This window comes from Bufo bufo, chromosome 8 (assembly GCF_905171765.1).
Source record: "Bufo bufo chromosome 8, aBufBuf1.1, whole genome shotgun sequence".
Classification (NCBI taxonomy): domain Eukaryota; kingdom Metazoa; phylum Chordata; class Amphibia; order Anura; family Bufonidae; genus Bufo; species Bufo bufo.
Genome location: NC_053396.1, coordinates 182,446,176 through 182,467,106, shown reverse-complemented (window position 1 = coordinate 182,467,106; position 20,931 = coordinate 182,446,176). Strand labels below are relative to the sequence as shown.

General features: G+C 45.1%; 1 protein-coding gene across 1 annotated transcript in view; it reads right to left on the bottom strand.

Moving 5' to 3' along the window:
• The window catches only part of RAB4B (RAB4B, member RAS oncogene family), a 35,396-nt gene that overhangs the window by 6,272 nt on the left and 8,193 nt on the right, over nt 1-20,931 (bottom strand). The window contains exons 4-6 of the mRNA XM_040442470.1: nt 15,199-15,261; nt 6,154-6,308; nt 193-288 (exon numbers count right to left, since the gene is read on the bottom strand). Coding sequence (XP_040298404.1) covers nt 193-288; nt 6,154-6,308; nt 15,199-15,261 — 314 coding nt within the window. The remainder of the gene's footprint in view (nt 1-192; nt 289-6,153; nt 6,309-15,198; nt 15,262-20,931) is intronic.

Sequence of the window (20,931 nt, the reverse complement as noted above, 5' to 3'; positions counted from 1 at the left end):
GAAGCAGGAGGCGCAAGGGTGCACAGAGTGGCTTGGACCCACCCTCGGTGCACTTACCTGCTCATTTTGATATGAATTAAAAGTACTTTTTCTCTAGAATGAAGTAATGGATTCCTGAGCAGCATTGTGCCTGCTTTACCAGTGAACTTCACACATCAGTAATCCTCATCTGCCTGAAAGTCTCTCACTTACCTGAATCTATTTTATTTAATATTATCCGGGCACACTTTAGGAAAGCTTCCTCCACATTCTCTCCAGTGAGTGCACTTGTTTCTAGGAACATCAATTCTGCAAAGAAATATAAAGAAATAATTCAATCAAAAATTGTGTCGAAATTTCACATGAAATGTTAAAGAATGACAACTTATCAGCTATCAGCACAGTTACTCCAAAAACTAGGACACCGTCGGAGATAGTTGAGCGCTGTGCTTGTATATGTTTCGTAGTCCCACTGGAACAACAGTGTGCATGCTGAACAGGACCCCTGTACTCGGGATCGGTGGGGGTCTCTATGGTCAGACTCCCCAGTGATCAGAGACTTATCAGCTTTGCCGCAGAAAACGCTTTTAAAGCATTGCATATCGTCCGCCTACAAGAGTAAAAGGTTCTCCATGAAAGAGAAGAGCTCAACTAAGCTCCATTTTGTAACCACGGATATATGGTTAGTCTACTTTAACACTTGCATTGTTAATTCCGGTATTGAGATTCTCTGCCGGATCTCAATACCGGAATTAAACTGATCCGTTTTGATTTTGCACATCAGGATGCGTCCGTTCCCTTAGGAAGCAGTTGTGTGAAATCAAAATGAAAAAGTCAATGGGCGACTCAATTTAGGCTCCCAAAAAAATGGATCTGTCACCATTGACTTACGTTGTTTTCAGTGCCGGATCCTTTTTTTTTTTTTTTCGGTTGTTATGACCGGACACAAAACCGCAGCAAAACGGAATCCTGCCGCAACGGAAGACATCCTGATGCGTCCTGAACGGATCTCTTTCCCATTCAGAATGCATGAGATTTAAAGAGAAATTATTATTTTTTCCGGTATTTTATGTTGTGAGCCACATTCAACGGTCAGTGATGGTCGGGAGCCACAGGCAATTCAAAAATAGAGGAGAGAAATTTTGAATGTGGAGAAACAAAAAACATGAAACTGCGCACAGTTGCTGATAAATACTTCAGTGGGGAATGTAACACTAGCATTATACCACCCAAATTGGCGCTGCTTGGTGGTAAAGCTAGAATGGGTCTGCAGCAATGTCAATGGCCAGTACATCCGGTCATAACTCAGGACACCCATGGCGAGCCACTCAGGGGTTGCGAGCCATTGGTTGGGGACCACTGCTTTAAGAGATCAAGTCATGTTACAAGTGGTCGTCTGACAAATAGACTGTGGATATTAAAGCTGTATATAAACCTTCCCGTATTCTACCGAGCAGTCTCCTTTTAATGGCAGTTTGCTGCTGCATCGGCTCTAACACCAGCATCCAAGCAGAAGTAATCGACCACATACTGTCTTCAGATGGCAACAGAAGAGGAAATGAAAGGGCATCTGTCAGCAGTTTTGTACCTATGACACTGGCTGACCAGTTACATGTGCGCTTGGCAGCTGAAGGCATCTGTGTTGGTCCCATGTTCATAGGTGCCCGCATTGCTGAGAAACATGATGTTTTATTATATGCAAATGAGCCTCTAGGAGCAACGGGGGCGTTACCGTTACACTTAGAGGCTCTGCTCTCTCTGCAACTGCCGGGCCCTCTGCACTTTCATTGACAGGGTCAGGTGTGATCACGTTTACACTGCCTGACCCGGTCAATCAAAGTGCGGAGGGTTCAGCAGTTGCAAAGAGAGCAGAGCCTCGAGGTGTAACGGTAACTCCCCCGTTGCTCCTAGAGGCTCATTTACATACATTAAAACATCATTCTTCTCAGCAATGCGGGCACATATGGACATGGGACCAACACAGATGCCTTCAGCTGCCAAGTGCACATGTAACAGGTCAGTCAGTTTTATAGGTACAAAACTGCTGACAGATGCCCCTCAACTGGGTGCAGAAGCGTTGAGCATGTAAGTAACTCTTCATGGTAATGGGGGCTGTCACTGGATGTGAGGCATGTCACCACTGCAGGAAAGTGAACGAAGACTGGGGGAGACCACCGAAGGTGGAGCGGAAGGAGATTTAAAGGGTTGTTTCATCTCAGACAATGGGGGCATATCGCTAGGATATGCCCCCATTGTCTGATATAGTTTCGGTCCCAGCGGTGGGACCCGCACCTATCGCGAACGGAGCCCCAAAAGTGGTGGAGAGCGCACTGCGCACGTGCAGCCGCTCTCCATTCATTTTCTATGGGACCACCAAAAGTAGCCGAGCGCTAGCTATTTCCCTCAGGCCCATAGAAGTGAATGGGAGCGGTGGGCGGTCATGCATGGTGTGCATTCACTTCTATGGGGAGAGAGCTTTGTGGTGGCTGGACCGGAGTTCTCCAGCCATCATTTGTTCCCGATATAGGTGCGGGTCCCAGCGGTGGGACCCGCACCTATAAGACAATGGGGGCATATCCTAGCGATATGCCCCCATTGTCTGAGACGAGACAACCCTTTTAAACCCTTCACTACCGAGCCACTTTTCACCTTAAATCCCACGCCGATTTTTGCAAATCTGACATGTGTCACTTTATGTGGTAATAACTTTAAAACACTTTTACTTATCCAAACCATTCTGAGACTGTTTTCTCGTCACGTATTGTACTTCATGACAGTGGTAAAATGAAGTAAAAAAAAAATAAAAAAAATTTACCAAAAATTTGGAAACATTTGCAAATTTCCAAATTTCAATTTCTCTACATTTATAATAGTAATAACTCCAAAAATACTTACTACTTTAGATTACCCATATGACTACTTCATGTTTGGATCATTTTGGGAATACCATTTTATTTTTTGGGGACGTTACAAGGCTTAGAAGTTTAGAAGCAAATCTTGAAATGTTTCAGAAAATCTCCAAAACCCACTTTTTAAGGACCAGTTCAGGTCTGAAGTCACTTTGTGAGGCTTACATAATAGAAACCACCCAAAAATGACCCCATTTTAAAAATGACACCCCTTGAGGTATTTAAAACTGATTTTACAAACTTTGTTAACCCTTTAGGTGTTCCACAAGAATTAATGGAAAATGGAAATAAAATTTCAGAATTTCACTTTTTTGGCATATTTTCTATTTGAATCAATTTTTTTCCACTAACAAAGCAAGGGTTAACAGCCAAACAAAACTAAATATTTATGGCCCTGATTCTGTAGTTTACAGAAACATCTCATATGTGGTCGTAAACTGCTGTACGGGCATACGGCAGGGCGCAGAAGGAAAAGAGCGCCATGTCATTTTTGGAGGGCAGATTTCACTGGGATAATTTTAAGTTGCCATGTCATATTTGAAGACTCCCTGATGCACCCCTAGAGTAGAAACTCCAAAAAAAGACCCCATTTTGGAAACTATGGGATAAGGTGGCAGTTTTGTTGGTACTATTTTAGGGTACATGTGATTTTTGGTTGCTCTATATTACACTTTTTGTGAGGCAAGGTAACAAAAAATTGTTGTTTTGGCAGCGTTTTTATTTTTTGTTATTATAGAGCAGGTTGTTACGGACGCGACAATATATATGTTTCAGTTTTATATAATAAAGCATTTTTGAAAAAAAATATTTTTTAGTGTCTATATTCTGAAAGCCATAGTTTTTTTTTTTGGGTTCATTTTTTGTGGGATGAGATGACGGTTTGATTGGTACTATTTTGGGGTACATATGACTTTTTGATCGCTTGGTATTACACTTTTTGTGATGTAAGGTGACAAAAAAAGGCTTTTTGTTTTTACACTTTTTTTTTTATGGTGTTCACCTTAAAGGGAACCTGTCACCGGGATTTTGTGTATAGAGCTGAGGACATGGGTTCCTAGATGGCCGCTAGCACATCCGGAATATACCCAGTCCCCATAGCTCTGTGTGCTTTTATTGTGTAAAAAAAAACGATTTGATACATATGCCAATTAGATGAGTTCTGTATGTGAGATGAGTCAGGGACAGGACTCATCTCAGGTTAATTTGCATATGTATCAATCCGTTTTTTTGACACAATAAAAGCACACAGAGCTATGGGGACTGGGTATTGCGGATGTGCTAGCGGCCATCTAGCAACCCATGTCCTCAGCTCTATACACAAAATCCCGGTGACAGGTTCCCTTTAAGGAGTTAGATCATGTGATATTTTTATAGAGCAGATTGTTATGGACGCGGCGATACCTAATATGTCTACTTTCTTTACATTTAACGCAATAAAAGCATTTTTGAAACTAAAAAAATCATGTTCTAGTGTCTCCATAGTCTAAGAGCCATAGTTTTTTTATTTTTTGGGCGATTGTCTTAGGTAGGGGCTTATTTTTTGCGGGATGAGGTGACGGTTAGCACAGTTTTTATTTTTGTGTTTTTGACGGTGTTCACCTGAGGGGTTGATATTTGTATTGAGCCGGTCGATACGGACGCGGCGATACCCAATATGTCTACTTTTCTTTTTTTCCCTATTTTTTTTTTACTTTATCTTAGGAAAAGGACGCTTTTTTTTTTTTTTTTACTTGAATCTTAAAAAAATAAATATTTTAAACTTAATTTTTTCACATTTTTTGGGGAAAACTTAATTTTTTGTCCCACTATGGGACTTCAACTTTTGGGGGTCTGATCCCCTTTACAATGCATTACAATACTTCTTATTGTAATGCATTGGCTGTAAGTGTATTACACACTAATACAGGGGGCTGGATCTCACAGGCTCCCCCGGAAGGCAGCCACAATGCCTAAGGAAGGCATCGGGCTGCCTTCCCTGCCATGGGGTCCCCGTCACAGCAGCCCGTGCCGTGGTCAGCGATGACCGCGGCCATTTAAGGGTTAATGCGCCGGCATCAATGTTTTCACCGATGCCGGAGCATACAGCAGGGGTCTGGCTATCATTGACAGCCGGACCCCTGCCTCTGATCGGGCGGGCGCAGCTCCTGCACCCGCCCGATCAGCGCACCGTACCTGTAGGTATCCTAAGGGTTAATACGTGATTATTGCTTGTTTGTTTTGTTTTTTCAATTAATAGCATTTTTTGCAGCTACTGTAATTTTGTCAACTCTTAGACAACCCCTTTAAAGGGCTTCTGTCACCCCACTAAACTGTTTTTTTTTTTTTTGTTACTTATAATCCCTATACTGCGATTTATGCATACATACTGTAATTAATCATTTTGCTTCAGCAGATTCTGTTAAAAACATACTTTTAAAATATGCAAATTACCTTGCTACCAGCAAGTAGGGCGGCTACTTGCTGGTAGCAGCCGCATCCTCCTATCCTAAAGACGCCCCCTCCGCATGTTGATTGACAGGGCCAGCGAACGAGATCTTTCTCTGCTGGCCCTGTTTGCATTCAAAATCTGGCGCCTGCGCCGTACCTGTCTTCAGTCGGCGCAGGCGCACTGAGAGGAGGACGCTCGCTCGGCCGCTCCTTCCTCAATGCGCCTGCGCCGGGTGTAGATGTGACGTCATCGGCGCAGGCGCATTGAGGATGGAGCGGCCGAGCGAGCATCCGCCTCTCAGTGCGCCTGCGCCGACTGAATACCGTTGCGGCGCAGTCGCGAGATCTTGATAGCAGACAGGACCAGCCAGAGGACGATCCCGTCCGCTGGCCCTGTCAATCAACATGCGGAGGGGGCGTCTTTAGGATAGGAGGATGCGGCTGCTACCAGCAAGTAGCCGCCCTACTTACTGGTAGCAAGGTAATTTGCATATTTTAAAAGTACGTTTTTAACAGAATCTGCTGAAGCAAAATGATTAATTACAGTATGTATGCATAAATCGCAGTATAGGGATTATAAGTAACCAAAAAAAATAATAAACAGTTTAGTGGGGTGACAGAAGCCCTTTAAGAAACTTGCCATGGTGTTACGTTTGCAAGTCCCTCTTTGCTATAGTCTACGAGCCAGCAAATACAACCACATGCTATAAAGCGCTTACCTTGGTCAGACAATGGGCCTAAAAAAATTATATATATATATATATATTCTGCACACAGCAAGTAACCAGACTGCAATGTAAAGGTGCTGAATATGGCTTATTTTTGACTGGTAGCTCACCGTTTTCCTGGGCAAAGCGGGATGCCTCTAAAAACGTCACCTCTCGATCCGCATCCAAATCCTTCTTGTTCCCGCATAATATAATGATAATGTTGGGACTGGCCAGCGTCCGCGCATCAGTTAACCAGTTGGTCAAGGAGTTGTAAGTCTCCCGGCTGCAAGAATAAAATGCAGAACATCAGTGTCTACATGCCAAAACCTGCACAGCTTACATGGGTGGAAAGCCAAAGTCTAAAGGGGCTCTCCAACTAGATAAAACATGGCTAACGCGCATGGTTTTAGGACGTTTACAAGGGCCACAACAATCTCACAGTCAGAAGTAGGAAGATGATTCCTACAGCAGTGCGAGGAGGCCCCCTAGTGGAAGAGAAGACAATTCCATGCAAAGATTTTTTTTTTTCTTTTTAAATTAACTCAACTCCTATTTGCATGCCCTGTTAGGACACATGGACGTCATAGAATGGAGTCCTCAGCTTTATGAGCCAGAGGGCAGAGCCCGTTCTGGAAGAAACAAGCCATCCTTTTATTACATGATCAGACATTCATTTAAATGGTCGTCATGTAATATTGCATTTCTGCTGCAGCAGTCAGTGCACAACTTTCACTGGCAGAAGCAGGACCCCAGCCGAAAAGTGTATAATCCCAGGGTCAGCACTCTGATAGGGGTTATATATGCACACGCACTTTATTGGGTTTAATGTACTACCCCCTCTTTTAGTTTATTTATGATAGGATGTTCCCGATTATTAACATTTGTTGATAGGCTCCCCCATTATTCTATGTGGACGTTGGGGGGTGTAGCCCCACATACTTCTATATACATAGTATTATTACCGCATCTGTCATGGCAGCGCAGGACTCAGTATCTGTTCAGCGCAAAGGGGTGGCCTTTTTTTTGCGCTGTTATTGTGACATCACCGGTTCCCATAACTACAGTTCTGTGTACTAGGCGCTGATAGAGAAGTAGCGGTAGACTCCAATCATGTGACCAGTATAATCATGTGAGCACTCGAAGATCACGCAAGATTTTGCCGTCCATTTTTGTGAGATGGTATGGGCGGATGTGACGATATTTCGGATTCACATATACTATCGCGTGACGCGAGTGCTCACATCCACCAATTACATGGGGTATTTAAGAGGATCTGGGAGGCAGGTTAGGCACGCCCCTTGAGAAAGCGGAGCGAAGCGTGCGTTGGGGTGCGCTCGCGGCAGGTCCAGGCTTGATCTCCCTTCTTAACATTAATCAGGTATTTGCTGCTATTTGGTTGTATTTGAGTTAGAGTATATGCATGTGGTTTCCCGTGCCGTAACCTCTTTTACCTATTGGGTTCTTATAACCTTTGCGGTCCTACCTGTATTATTACGTTGGAGTGGACTTCCTCCCTTGTTTTTGGAGGAGTCCCTTATGTCTTGTTTATGTATCATGTTAATAGCCATATAGGTAACTCCTAAGGGGGATTCTTAACCTTGTGTACCTGCTGGGGAGCTGCTTTTTTGCAGCGCTAACTGCATTGCTGATATATATACAGTACAGACCAAAAGTTTGGACACACCTTCTCATTCAAAGAGTTTTCTTTATTTTCATGACTATGAAGGCATCAAAACTATGAATTAACACATGTGGAATTATATACATAACAAACAAGTGTGAAACAACTGAAAATATGTAATATTCTAGGTTCTTCAAAGTAGCCACCTTTTGCTTTGATTACTGCTTTGCACACTCTTGGCATTCTCTTGATGAGCTTCAAGAGGTAGTCCCCTGAAATGGTCTTCCAACAGTCTTGAAGGAGTTCCCAGAGATGCTTAGCACTTGTTGGCCCTTTTGCCTTCACTCTGCGGTCCAGCTCACCCCAAACCATCTCGATTGGGTTCAGGTCCGGTGACTGTGGAGGCCAGGTCATCTGGCGCAGCACCCCATCACTCTCCTTCATGGTCAAATAGCCCTTACTTTCAAAGTTTTCCCAATTTTTCGGCTGACTGACTGACCTTCATTTCTTAAAGTAATGATGGCCACTCGTTTTTCTTTACTTAGCTGCTTTTTTCTTGCCATAATACAAATTCTAACAGTCTATTCAGTAGGACTATCAGCTGTGTATCCACCTGACTTCTCCTCAACGCCACTGATGGTCCCAACCCCATTTATAAGGCAAGAAATCCCACTTATTAAACCTGACAGGGCACACCTGTGAAGTGAAAACCATTTCAGAGGACTACCTCTTGAAGCTCATCAAGAGAATGCCAAGAGTGTGCAAAGCAGTAATCAAAGCAAAAGGTGGCTACTTTGAAGAACCTAGAATATGACATATTTTCAGTTGTTTCACACTTGTTTGTTATGTATATAATTCCACATGTGTTAATTCATAGTTTTGATGCCTTCATAGTCATGAAAATAAAGAAAACTCTTTGAATGAGAAGGTGTGTCCAAACTTTTGGTCTGTACTGTATATATATATATATATATATATATATATATTTTTTTTTTTTTCCATACATTTATCATTTATTTATATGCTGTCTTTTAATGATGTAATTCAATAAAATATGTTATAGTAATACAGGTGTGTTTTTGTTTTTTTGGTAATATTCTGATAGGGGTTGTAGCTAATGGGACAAGAAGGCCTGTCTGGGCCATAAAGGGGTTCTTCAGGATCCTGTCTGTTACGAGTTAGCCCCCTAGCATGGGCAACCTAACCCAAGAACCTCTGGTCCCCACTCCTCGGGTTCTGCACTGTGACTGGGGTCAGCGATCTTCCGGTCTAAGGCTTGTTAAGGGCCAGGCTGCGGACGGGGACACGTGCGCCATTGCAGCCAATGACTGACTTTGGCGGTGATGTTTCCCCAAGCAGCATGTGACTACTGGGTCCCTATCAGATCGGTGGAGGTCAGAAAGCTGGGACACTCACCGATCGCTCGTTCTTATACTGTGGAGGTGATCGATGTATGTAAATGCAGCGCTTCACGTCCTCTTAAGGAGCAGCCGACTAATCGGCATCTCCTTGGCCCATGTAAATCCACCTTAAACCTCTGTGGTGGTTTGAACTTAACAAACCTTGGTGAGAACCTTCTTATCTTGCAGAGGTGGAGCCGACATTGACATAAAACTAATAAACGCGGATGAATCTATTTTTAAAATCACAATTTCGTCAGGGCTGTGGAAAACGCTGCCTTCATAGCCTTCAGTGACCTTTAGATGGATCAGAGCTGATGTACGGAGATAAAGCACCCATTCCATACTTGGTAGAGGTCGACTTCTTAGAAATGGATCTACAACAGTTGATTATTAACTTTGTCCTGGGCCATGAACAAACCTTTGCACTGCGGCTCCAAACTGGTCTAACGGGTCGGCTCTACACAGATAGTTATCTCAGGACATGAGCCCGATCTAGGAGGCCTACACCACTGTTGCCAATGATTGCATTTTACTCAGTTTGGGCTAAAAAAAAAATTGGGTGTCTTTATAAAAAAAAATGTCATCTGTTTTTGTCCTGCAGGGTTAAGTTTCAGTCTGTCTGCAGAGTATCTTACTCTCAGGTTTTATACTGAGCCGTCAGGTTGCTGCTCTGATGGCTGGATGTATTGCCCTCATCTCTGAACTCCTGACAGCTCATAAACATGCATTTAAGCCATCTTCTTATAAGAATGCGTGTTTATGATCTGGTTATACATCCAGCCGTCAGAGCAGCAACCTGATGGCTCAGTGTGTAAAAATTGCCCCTGAAAGTGTTCATAGCAGAGCTCGTAGCGACCATTTGCATACTCTCTAGCCTTTAGCGAATGCATACTGCGGTGGTTGCAGTGTTCCTGAGTGTTCTGCCCAGCAGGGTTAGAAAATTATTCTAGTTCATTCTGCCAGAGCCAAGGTATTTCTAAAGTGTTTACCGTATTTTTTGCCCTATAAGACGCACTTTTTCCCCCCCAAAAGTGGAGGGGAAATGGCAATGCATCTTATGGGGCGAATGCCGCATTTTGCCGAATTTTCAATGATACGCCGTGCCGCGATGCCGCACGACGAGTGTATCAGCTGAGAGAGAGGAGGGGCTGGGGGCCGACATCTGCTTTTATAATGACAGCAGGGCCCGTGCAATGACTGTATTCTACTACACGGGCCCCGCTCACTGTATATAATCGTATCTGTAATTGTAGGCATTGTTAATGTATAAAAATTCTGGGTAATCAGCGCCTGTATTACCTACAAGCGCTCGGTAGCAGAGAGGAGGGAGGAGGCAGGCCGGGAGGACGGGCGCTGGCAGCGTAAGTCACTATGTCATGCGCCCACGCCGCCTGCTTTATTCATAAAGTGGGCGGCGTGGGCGCGTGACGTAGTGACTCACGCTGCCAGCGCCCATCCTCCCGGCCTGCCTCCTCCCTCCTCTCTGCTACCGAGCGCTTGTAAGTAATACAGGCGCCGATTACCCTGAATTTTTTATATATTAACAATGCCTACAATTATAGATAAGATTATATACAGTGAGCGGGGCCCATGTAGTAGAATACAGTCACTGCACGGGTCAGGCTTACACTGCTGGGGCTCCGATCGGAGGAGCAGGGGAGAGGGGATCCTGTGGCCACTGCCACCAATCATTAATACTGGGGGGGTGCGCTTGGGTGGGGGGGCGCACTGCGCCACCAATGTTTTTACTATTGGGATGGGGGTGGGGGGCGCACTGCGCCACCAATGATTAATACTAGGGGGCTTGAGGGGGGGGGGGCGCACTGCGCCACCAATGAAGATACCTCTCTTTCACATACAGGAGGCGGGAGCTGGCTGCAGAATCACATAGCCGGCTCCCGACCTCTATGAGCGGTAGCTGCGATCCGCGGCACCTAAGAGGTTAACTACCGCGGATCGCAGCTGCCGTTCATAGAGGTCGGGAGCCGGCTATGTGATTCTGCAGCCAGCTCCCACCTCCTGTATTTGAATTAATGAAAGACTCATCTTCATTGGTGGCGCAGCGGCCACAGCCCCTCCCCTCCTCTTGTCTTCCGTCCTGTCATTGGCGGCAGCGGCAGCAGCATCACAGGGGGAGGAGACACTGCTTCCTTCTCCCCTGTGCTGCGGAGGGAACACAGAGAGCGCTGAGAGCAGCGCGTTCTGTGTTCCCAATACGTTATCGGTATATCGGCAAAATAGATGCCGATACCGATAACGTTCAAAATCCTCAATATCGGCCAAACCGATAATCGGTCGATCCCTACTTATGGGCTGGTGCTTTTTATAGGGCGAAAAATACGGTAGTGTATAAGTTGTATTACAATTTGTTTTTCTGTTACAAAGACAACTGCATTGTGGGTGGTGCACTGCATTGTGGGAGTGCAAAGCATCCTGGGAAAGAGAAGTCTCCAGTCTCCAGGACACATCAGCAGAGCTGTCCTTTTGCATATCTCCTTCTCAAACTCCACCATCCTTGTAAAAGCATATCTGGTGAGAGATCTACCTTTGTTTCAGGGACATATGTTATGCAGAACTGTTCAGCTAGTTGTAATTGTTACTCAGGGAGTTGTTACTACTGTTAGCTAAACATGTAATCTTATGTACAGGCAGCCATTTTACCATGTGCTTCAGTGTTAATGCAAATGTTATAGTACATGCCATCTATACTTTATACTTATACATGCTATTTGTATTCTTGTAGTTTTACCAAACAATCCGGTTTTGCCAATCAACAATACCAATAAACAAGTTAGACTACAAAGAATAGTCCTCTTATTTGGCAGACAGGAATGGTTTATGCTGAATGTCAGACTGCACACTGTGTGAACGTGTATGAAGACAGAACACTGAAAAAAAGACTTGTATTCTTTATGCAAATGAAGACTTCAGTGCACGTCTACTTTCGGTACTGGCCACGCCGCTTGGTGCATTGGAACCATTATTTGCATAAAGGATAAAAGTATTTTTTCTTGAAAAGGTTTGATTTTAATTAGCAAGATCAACCCTACCTTACAGTATGGCTGGTTTGATTGGGTTGATCTTGCTGACAGGTGCTCGTTAAGTGTTCAGAACTTTGTATTGTGAATTAGATGAGATAGAGCTGATATACTGAGATAAAGTGCCCATTCTATACTTGGTAGATGTCATACGTAGATGTCTCAGAACTGGATCTACAACAGTTGATTATTAAAGGGGTTTTCCGGGATTTTACTACTGATGAATAACGTTAACCACTTAAGGATCGCCTGCCGTAAATTTATGGCAGGCAGTCCTGGTCAGCCGCCCAAGCAATCCACAGAGGGAGATTTTACAGATTTTGTCCTTTCTGTTCTCAGAAGAACAGCACTCACTGCTGCTTCCTCTACTGCTCCTGGTAGTCACGTGACTGATCATGTGATCAGCAGGCAGCTTCTGCTGCGTGTAACTAGACCTGGAACAACCTTCATAGTGACAACGGTCATCGAAAAAGTTGGAGGGGAAATCACAGCCCCTGGGGACCAGTAAAGTGGAGTCAAAAAGTCAACAATTTTTGCTCAAGCATCAACTGGACAAAAAAAATCTAAGATTTTTTGGGGGGGGTTTATGCCGTGCTTACCACCTTTCAGAAAAGTAGGTGGGGCTTATATAGGCGGGGGGCCTCCTGCAGCCTAGTGAACTTACTATAATTTACACCATTAACTGGCATAAATTGTAGCTGAAATGGATGCCAGTTCCTGGCTGGCGTAAAATTGACTTTCTGATGCAAGGGAGGCCAGAGCTGTTCCTGATTTATCAAAAGTTACCTAAACCATTGCTGAAACCATGAAAGTGCACCAGCACTGCCTAGAGTGCTCTGCACCTTTGGGTTTGATTGGCTCTGCTAGTCTTTTCCAGCATGTGGAGCACGGATCCCATATAGTTTCTATGGATCCGAGTGCCGCATGCTGGAAAAGCCAAGCACAGCCAATGAAACTCGAAAGTGCAGAGCGCTCTGAGAAGCACTGTTGCACCCTCATGATTTCAGCAAAGGTTTAGGTGACATTTAAGAGGCCTGCATCATAAATTAGGCACATCTCAATCCAGCGTAGAACTAGATTAAACTGGCATAGGAAACACCAGTCTTGATAACTTCCCCTACTTTCTGACCTTTGATGGAGAGACTATAAAAATGAAAAACAAAAAACTAAGTAAAAAAATAATATTATTATCAGCATGATCAACACTATGAAATCAGGCATACTGCCTGGTAGAGTTGATCATGCTGATTAAAACAATACCTTTCTTTTGTCTGTATATTAAACAGCTGCTGAAATATCAGCATGTTTATTCATATGAGCATGTTGGAGCACCAGGGGGCAGGGCTGAATCCTTGGAGCACTGCTCTTGTAACACCTTTGTGCTCTGCAACCCCCCTACCCTTGATTGACAGGGCTACACATCAGCATGCTGAGTGTAGAGCTGTGTCTGCATGTACATATCATATACACTACTTACTAAAGCCTTACCATATTGAGAATAGAGCTGTTTATGCTTAGAAATCTAATACATATTACTAGTGACTTTATAATCATATATTGTGTCTGTCAAGAAACCAGTAATATGTAGTGTTGAGCGAACTTGCAATTTGCAAGTTTGGCATTCGGGTTCGGCTTATCTATCAATTCCGTAATGGATTCCGTTACCATGGACCATAAAGGAATTCTATGATGACATGCACCACGAAAGCCTATAAGAGGCATTCCGTGGTGAATGCCATCGCAGAATTCAGCTATGGTCCGTGGTAATGGAATCCATTACGGAATTGATAGATAACCCGAACGCCAAATTTGCAAACCGCAAGTTCGCTCAACAACACATATTACTGGTTTCTTGACAGATACAATATATGATTATAAAGACATAAGTAATATGTATTAGATTTCTAAGGATAGAAAACCACTCTTATCAATGTGATTAGAGTACTTTCACACTAGTGTTTTTCTTTTCCGCCACTGAGTTCCGTCAAAAGGGCTCAATGCCGAAAAAGAACTGATCAGGTATATCCCCATGCATTCTAAATGGAGAATAATCCGTTCAGGATGCATCAGGATGTCTTCAGTTCAGTCATTTTGACTGATCAGGCAAAAGATAAAACCGCAGCATGCTACGGTTTTATCTCCAGCCAAAAAAACTGAAGACTTGCCTGAATGCCGGATTTTTTTCCATAGGAATGTATTAGTATTCAAAATACCGGAATGCCGGATCTGTCCTTCCGGTCTGCGCATGTGCAGACCGAAAAAAAGGTGAAAAAAAAAAATGCCGGATCTGTTTTGCCGGATGGCACCGGAAAGACGGATCCGGCATTTCAATGCATTTTTCTGACTGATCAGGATCCTGATCAGTCTTACAAATGCCATCAGTTGGCATACGTTTTGCCGGTTCACTCTGCCGCAAGTGTGAAAGTAGCCCAAGTCTGTGGCCTGGAGGTAAGAGGACAGCCTTGTGAGTCCCAGGTTCAATTCCCAGGAGATGCTTCTAGATTTTTTTTCTCCCTCATTAACCCATAATAAACAGCTATAGCCTTACTATATTAAGTAATATATGTATTAATATGCAATATGTATTAGCTTTCTAAGCATAGAAAACCTCTATTCTCAATATAGTGAGGCTATAGTCATTTATTATGATGTAGCCGTAAAACTAATGCCTACTAAAACCAGCTCAAATACCCTGGTCCCAAGGCACCTAAAAGGTCACTGACATTTCATAAAACTTTTGACATGTCACAGAGACCCCCACCGATCCCTAGAACAAGGAGAGAGAAGCACTGACATATTGCACACTGTCTCCTCACTGCAGGAGTAGAAGCGAGACGAACTCAATAGAAAGTCTATGGGTCTGCCTCGATTCTGTCTCCTGCACTGATATGACAACGCTTGTCTCCCCTCATTCTAGTGATCAGTGGGGGTCTCAACTCCCCAAATGATCAAAACCTTTGATATGTCTCTGTGAAATATCAAAAACTTTATGAAAACTCAGTGACCCTTTAATATTTATTGGTTATTTTTTTTGTTTCCATGTATGTATACCGCTTGGATTATAGCTGCATATTGTCAGCAGCACCCCCTTTTGTTTCCATAGAGACTCACCTTGCAATGTCATAAACTAACAGCGCCCCCGCTGCTCCTCTGTAGTAACTGCGAGTAACTGACCTGATGATAAAAAGAGGACAAGAATTAGCCTAATCATTACTCAAATTCCCCACCCTGGACTACATCTTACAGCACAAGCGCACATTCCCAACAGTGTAGGAAATTCCATTATGTTCTCTTTTAATCAGAGATGGGATCCAGGAGAAAGATCTGTCCGGTTATTCTGGAGCCGGTCTACTGACTTGGATTTGTGCTGCAGTTCACCAACACTGTGCTGGGGTGGCAGCACTGACTGCAGCCCCTTGATTCTCAGGATCGTGGAGGTCCCAGAGGTCGGACCCCCATCGATCAAGAAGTGATGTCATAAAGTCATAGCATATTGCTAAGATATGCCCGGGACCAGCAACCTTCAGCTGTTTTGAAATGACAACTCCCAACATGCTCCACAGACAACAGGTGTGCATGCTGAGAGTTGTAGTTTCACAACAGCTGAAGTGCCTGGGGTTGCTGACCCCTGCTTTATGAAATGGGAATACCCCCATTGCCGGCGTGTCACTAGGACCCACTATCTCCAGAACAGGACTCTCAAAGTGAAAAGCGAGCAGCTGTCCATGCGCGGCCATCCTCCATTTACCTCAATGGGAGTTCTGAAAATCACTGAGCACTAGCTCAGCTATTTCCAGCAGTCCCATAGCGGTAAATGGAGAGGTGACCGCGCCTGTATGGTGCGCTCGCCAGTCACCAGTATGGGACTGTGGAAAATAGCCGCGCACTGAGCTATTTTCTGAACTCCCACAGCGAGGAATGGAAAGCATGCTGCGCATGCACACTGTGCTCTCCTTCTCTTTGGAGCAACTATCTGAGACTGATGGCATATTCTAGCGAAATGACATCAACATCCCAGGTGGGTCGACCCTTTAAGGAGGCTGCCTCACAAAGACACGTTCTCGTGAAACCAGCTCAGGGACTGGCTTCTAATGTCCCCTGCTACTGCCAGGGCAAGCAGCAGCCATCCTCTTAATACAGGGCTTAAAGGGCATCTGGTGGACCTGTTACATGTGCACTTGGCAGCTGAAGACATCTGTGTGGGTCCCATGTTCATATGTGCCCGCATTGCTGAGAAAGCCGGAATTAGACTTACCGGTAATTCATTTTCCACGAATCCACCATGACGGCCCAGAGAGATTGACCCCTGACCTCTGTAGGGGCAGGAACAGAGATAGGTTTAAAGGACCCCTCCCACCACCATTCACCAGTGAGTTCCAGATTATAGTGCCACAATCACCAGTTAACAAGTGAAACCACAAAGTGTTTTTTTTGTTGTTTTTTTTTTTGGTATTAAGTCATACCAAATTTTGGAGTAAAATGTATTTTCAGGTGGGATATAATGCAGTCATGGTGGATTCGTGGAAAATGAATTACCGGTAAGTCTAATTCCGGCTTTCCACTTCACCACCATGACGGCCCAGAGAGACATAACAAATTATATACGTCTTAGGGTGGGGCAATGGCCTGTAGGACCTTGCGACCAAAAGCCAGGTCAGAGGACCTGGATAAGTCAAGTCTGTAATGTTTAGTGAAGGTATTTACACTAGACCAGGTTGCAGCCCGGCATATTTGATCTAGGGAAGCTCCTGCTCTTTCAGCAAAAGAGGCCGACATGGCTCTCGTAGAGTGAGCCCGAATGACCTCTGGACAACTGATGCCTTCGATCCTGTAGCAGTCTGTAATAGCCTGTTTTACCCATCGGGCAATGGTAGATCTGAAAGCTGCCTTCCCCTTATTTTTACCACAAAAGAGCACTAGTAAGTTGTCCACTTTCCTCAGGTCTTTAGTGACCTCTAGGTATTTTAGCACTGTTCGTTTAACGTCCAGGGTATGGAAACGTTCCTCTCCAGAATTCTTAGGGTTTTCACAGAAGGAGGGAAGGATGATCTCCTGGTTCCTATGGAAGTCAGTTACTACTTTTGGTAGAAACGTCGGATCTAGCCTCAAGGTGACACGGTCATCTTGTATTGTGAGGTATGGTTGTCTTATTGACAATGCTTGGATCTCGCTCAATCTTTTTGCTGATGTTATAGCAATAAGAAAAGCCGCCTTCTGGGAAAGATGCTTCAGAGAACTTGAGTCCAAGGGCGGACCTGTGAGTCCGTTAAGGACAGTGTTTAAGTCCCAGGTAGGTACCTTAGATTTGAGAGAAGGTCTTAGTCTGGCTGCAGATCTCAGGAATCTTTGGATCCATCTATGGCTGGCTAATTCGGAATCAAAATATGCACTAAGTGCTGAGACCTGGACTCTAAGGGTAGAAGGACTTAACCCAGACTCTAGGCCCTTCTGCAGGAAATCCAAAATCTTCAGTATATTCGGTCTGGTTTGGTCTGGGGCTTCGTCGCCTGACCAGGTACAGAACTTTTTCCAGATCTTAAAATAAATGGCGTTTGTCACCTTCTTTCTGCTGGCCTTCAAGGTGGAAATAACCCCCTCAGAGAGACCTCTACGTCTTAGAAGGTTGGACTCAGGATCCAAGCCGAGAGACTGAAGATTTCCGGATGGGGATGGAGAACCGGCCCCTGGATCAGGATATCCTTCGTCTTGGGGAGAATAAAAGCTTCCTGAGAGGAGAGTTTGGTTAGAACCGAGAACCAGCTCCTCTTGGGCCAGTACGGAGTGACCAAGATTACTCTGGCTCTGTCCCTGATGATTTTCTGGAGAACCCTTGGGATTAATGGGAACGGAGGGAAGGCATATGCAATGTCCCAGTTCCAGTGAAGGGAGAAGGCGTCGATCGCTAGGGGCCTGTCCCTTGGATTTAGGGAGCAAAAGGTCGATACCTTTGCGTTTATTCTTGTAGCAAATAGATCTACCAGAGGGAGGCCCATCCTCTGGACGATCAGATTGAAGACGTCCCTGTTTAAAGACCATTCCCCCTGGTCTATGGTAGTCCTGCTGAGGAAGTCCGCTGCACAGTTTAGGCTTCCTTTTAAATGAATCGCAGATATCGACCTATCGTTCTTTTCCCCCCAGAGGAAGATCTTTTTGGACAGACCCTCTAGTTTCTGAGACTAGAGTTGTTGCGATACCAATTTTTTTATTCGGTTTCGATACCATGAAAAAGTATTGCGATACTCGATACCACGTGAAAAAAAAAAAAGCCACATGCATTCTGCATTTTAAAAAATGGCGAATCGCGCAGTATTTTTTTATTTTTTCTGTTCTGGCGTTCACCGCATAGATTTTTTTTATATTTTAATAGTTTGGACTTTTCTGACGTGGCAATATGTAATATGTTTATTATTTATACATTTTATATGTGAAATTGGGAAAAGGGGGTGATTCATACTTCATATGTTGGTGGGGTATTTTTTTCCTTTTTTTTTTACACTTTTTATTTAATAACGATTCCCCCCCCTAGGGGCCAGAACCTGGGATCTTTTCATCCCTTGTCCTATTCACCCTGATAGAGCTCTATCAGGGTAATTAGGACTTCACACTGTCCCTGCTGCTCTGTGCTCTGTGCACACAGCATCACGGATGTTACCATGGCAGCCAGGGCTTCAGTAGCGTCCTGGCTGCCATGGCAACTGATCGGAGCCCCAGGCTTACACAGCTGGGGCTCCGATCAGAAGCTGCCACTGCACCACCAATGAGGGGGAGGGGAGAGGACCTTGTGGCCACTGCCACCAATGATTTTAATACTGGGGTGGTAGAGAGGGGCCGGCACCAATGATTTTAATGGGATGCGGGGTTGAGGGGGGGGGGGGAGAAGGGGCACACTGCACCACCAATGATAATTACCCCTTAATACAGGAGGCGGGTGTCAGGGGCAGGATGCCGGCAATGCGATTCTGCTACCGGCACCCGCCTCCTGTATTATGGGTTAAAGTCTACTTTTCCTGGGTCCAGACTTTCAGTATTAGGCTACACAGAGCGGCGCCCAGCGATGTCCCAGCACTTACTATTATTCCTGGGCGCCGCTCCGTTCGCCCGCTGTGCCCCATTACTGTCTCCTCTCCTGCTCCACATGCTGATTACTATCGGAGGGATGGGGAGGAGACATCAGCTTCACTAGTGGGCGTTCCTTCTCCCTGGCTGTAGCGCTGTCCAATCGCAGCGCAGGAAGGAACGCCCACTAGAGAAGCTGATGTCTCCTCCCCATCCCTCCGATAGTAATCAGCATGTGGAGCAGGAGAGGAGACAGTAATGGGGCACAGCGGGCAAACAGAGCGGCGCCCAGGACTAATGGTGAGTGCTGGGACATCGCTGGGCGCGGCTCTGTGTAGGAAAAGAACTATCATTGATGGCGCAGTGCGCCCGCCCCTCCTCCACCCCTCTCTTCTCATTGGTGGCAGCGGCGGCAGCAGCACAGGGGGAGGGAGAGACTGCTTCCTTCTCCCCGTGCTGCTGAGAGAACATGAGCGCGCTGAGAGCAGCGCTCTCATGTTCAGAGATACTAGACTGCGCAGAAGCGCAGCCCAGTATCGAAAAAATGGAAATCCCGGTATCGTATCGATACCGGGACAGAAGTATCGATTGGGTATCGAAATTTCGATACCCGCAACAACCCTATCTGAGACCGTGTGCCCCCCTGATGTTTGAGGTAGGACACGGTCGTTACATTGTCTGAATAGACCTTTATATGTTGATTTCTTAATTTTGGAGCGGCTACCTGTATTGTCTCCCAAACTGCCCTGAGCTCCCTGTAGTTTGAAGACTGAGCTGCAATACTTTGAGGCCAGTCTCCCTGGTAGAGATCGGAAGAAATTTTTGCGCCCCACCCCTTTATGCTGGCGTCGGTATGAATAAGCACTGCTGGGGATTTGAACCAGACCATGCCCTTCGTTAAGTTTTTTGTTTGAAGCCACCACCGTACTGAGGATTTTATGTGGCCTGGGATCAGGATTTTCCTGTCCAAAGAGGATAGATTTTTGTCCCACTTCCTTAAAAGCCAGGACTGAAGGGCTCTGTAATGGGCCTGGCACCAAGGGACTGCTACTATGCAGGCTGTCATCTGACCTAAGAGACTCATCGCTTCTCTGCACGAGAAGGCTCGACGTCCCCGGAAGGCCCTGATAGCTGACTGCAGGTTCTGAATTCTTTCTGCTGGAAGAAAGGTTGTTAGTTTTTCTGAATCTAACAGAACCCCCAGGAATTTTACCCTGGTCTTTGGAACTAGGGATGATTTTTTTAGGTTTATCACCCACCCCAGAGATGTCAGAAGGGAGCAGAAGATGTCTCGGTCTGCTATAGACTGATCTACTGAGTTGGAAATTAGTAGAAAGTCGTCTAGGTAAGGAACGACCGTCACACCCCGAGACCTCAGGGAGGCGACCATCTCTACCACCAGCTTCGTGAAAATCCTTGGGGCTGAGGCCAGCCCGAAGGGGAGAGCCACGAACTGGAAGTGGTGAACAGACCCTCTGTGATCTCTTATTGCAAACCGCAGGAACCTTTGAGACGGGAAGTGAATAGGAACATGATAGTATGCGTCCTTTAGGTCGATTGTACAGAGGGACGCATCCTTTTGAATTAAAGGAATGGTGGAATTTAGAGATTCCATCTTGAATTTTTTGTAGGTAACAAATTTGTTTAGCCTTTTGAGATTTATGATCATCCGGAAGGAACCCCCCGGTTTCTTTACTAAGAAAAGGCTGGAGTAGAATCCCTGCCCCCGTTGAAGTTCGGGAACAGGAATTACCACTCCCAAGTCCCGGAGGTTCTGAAGCTCCCTCC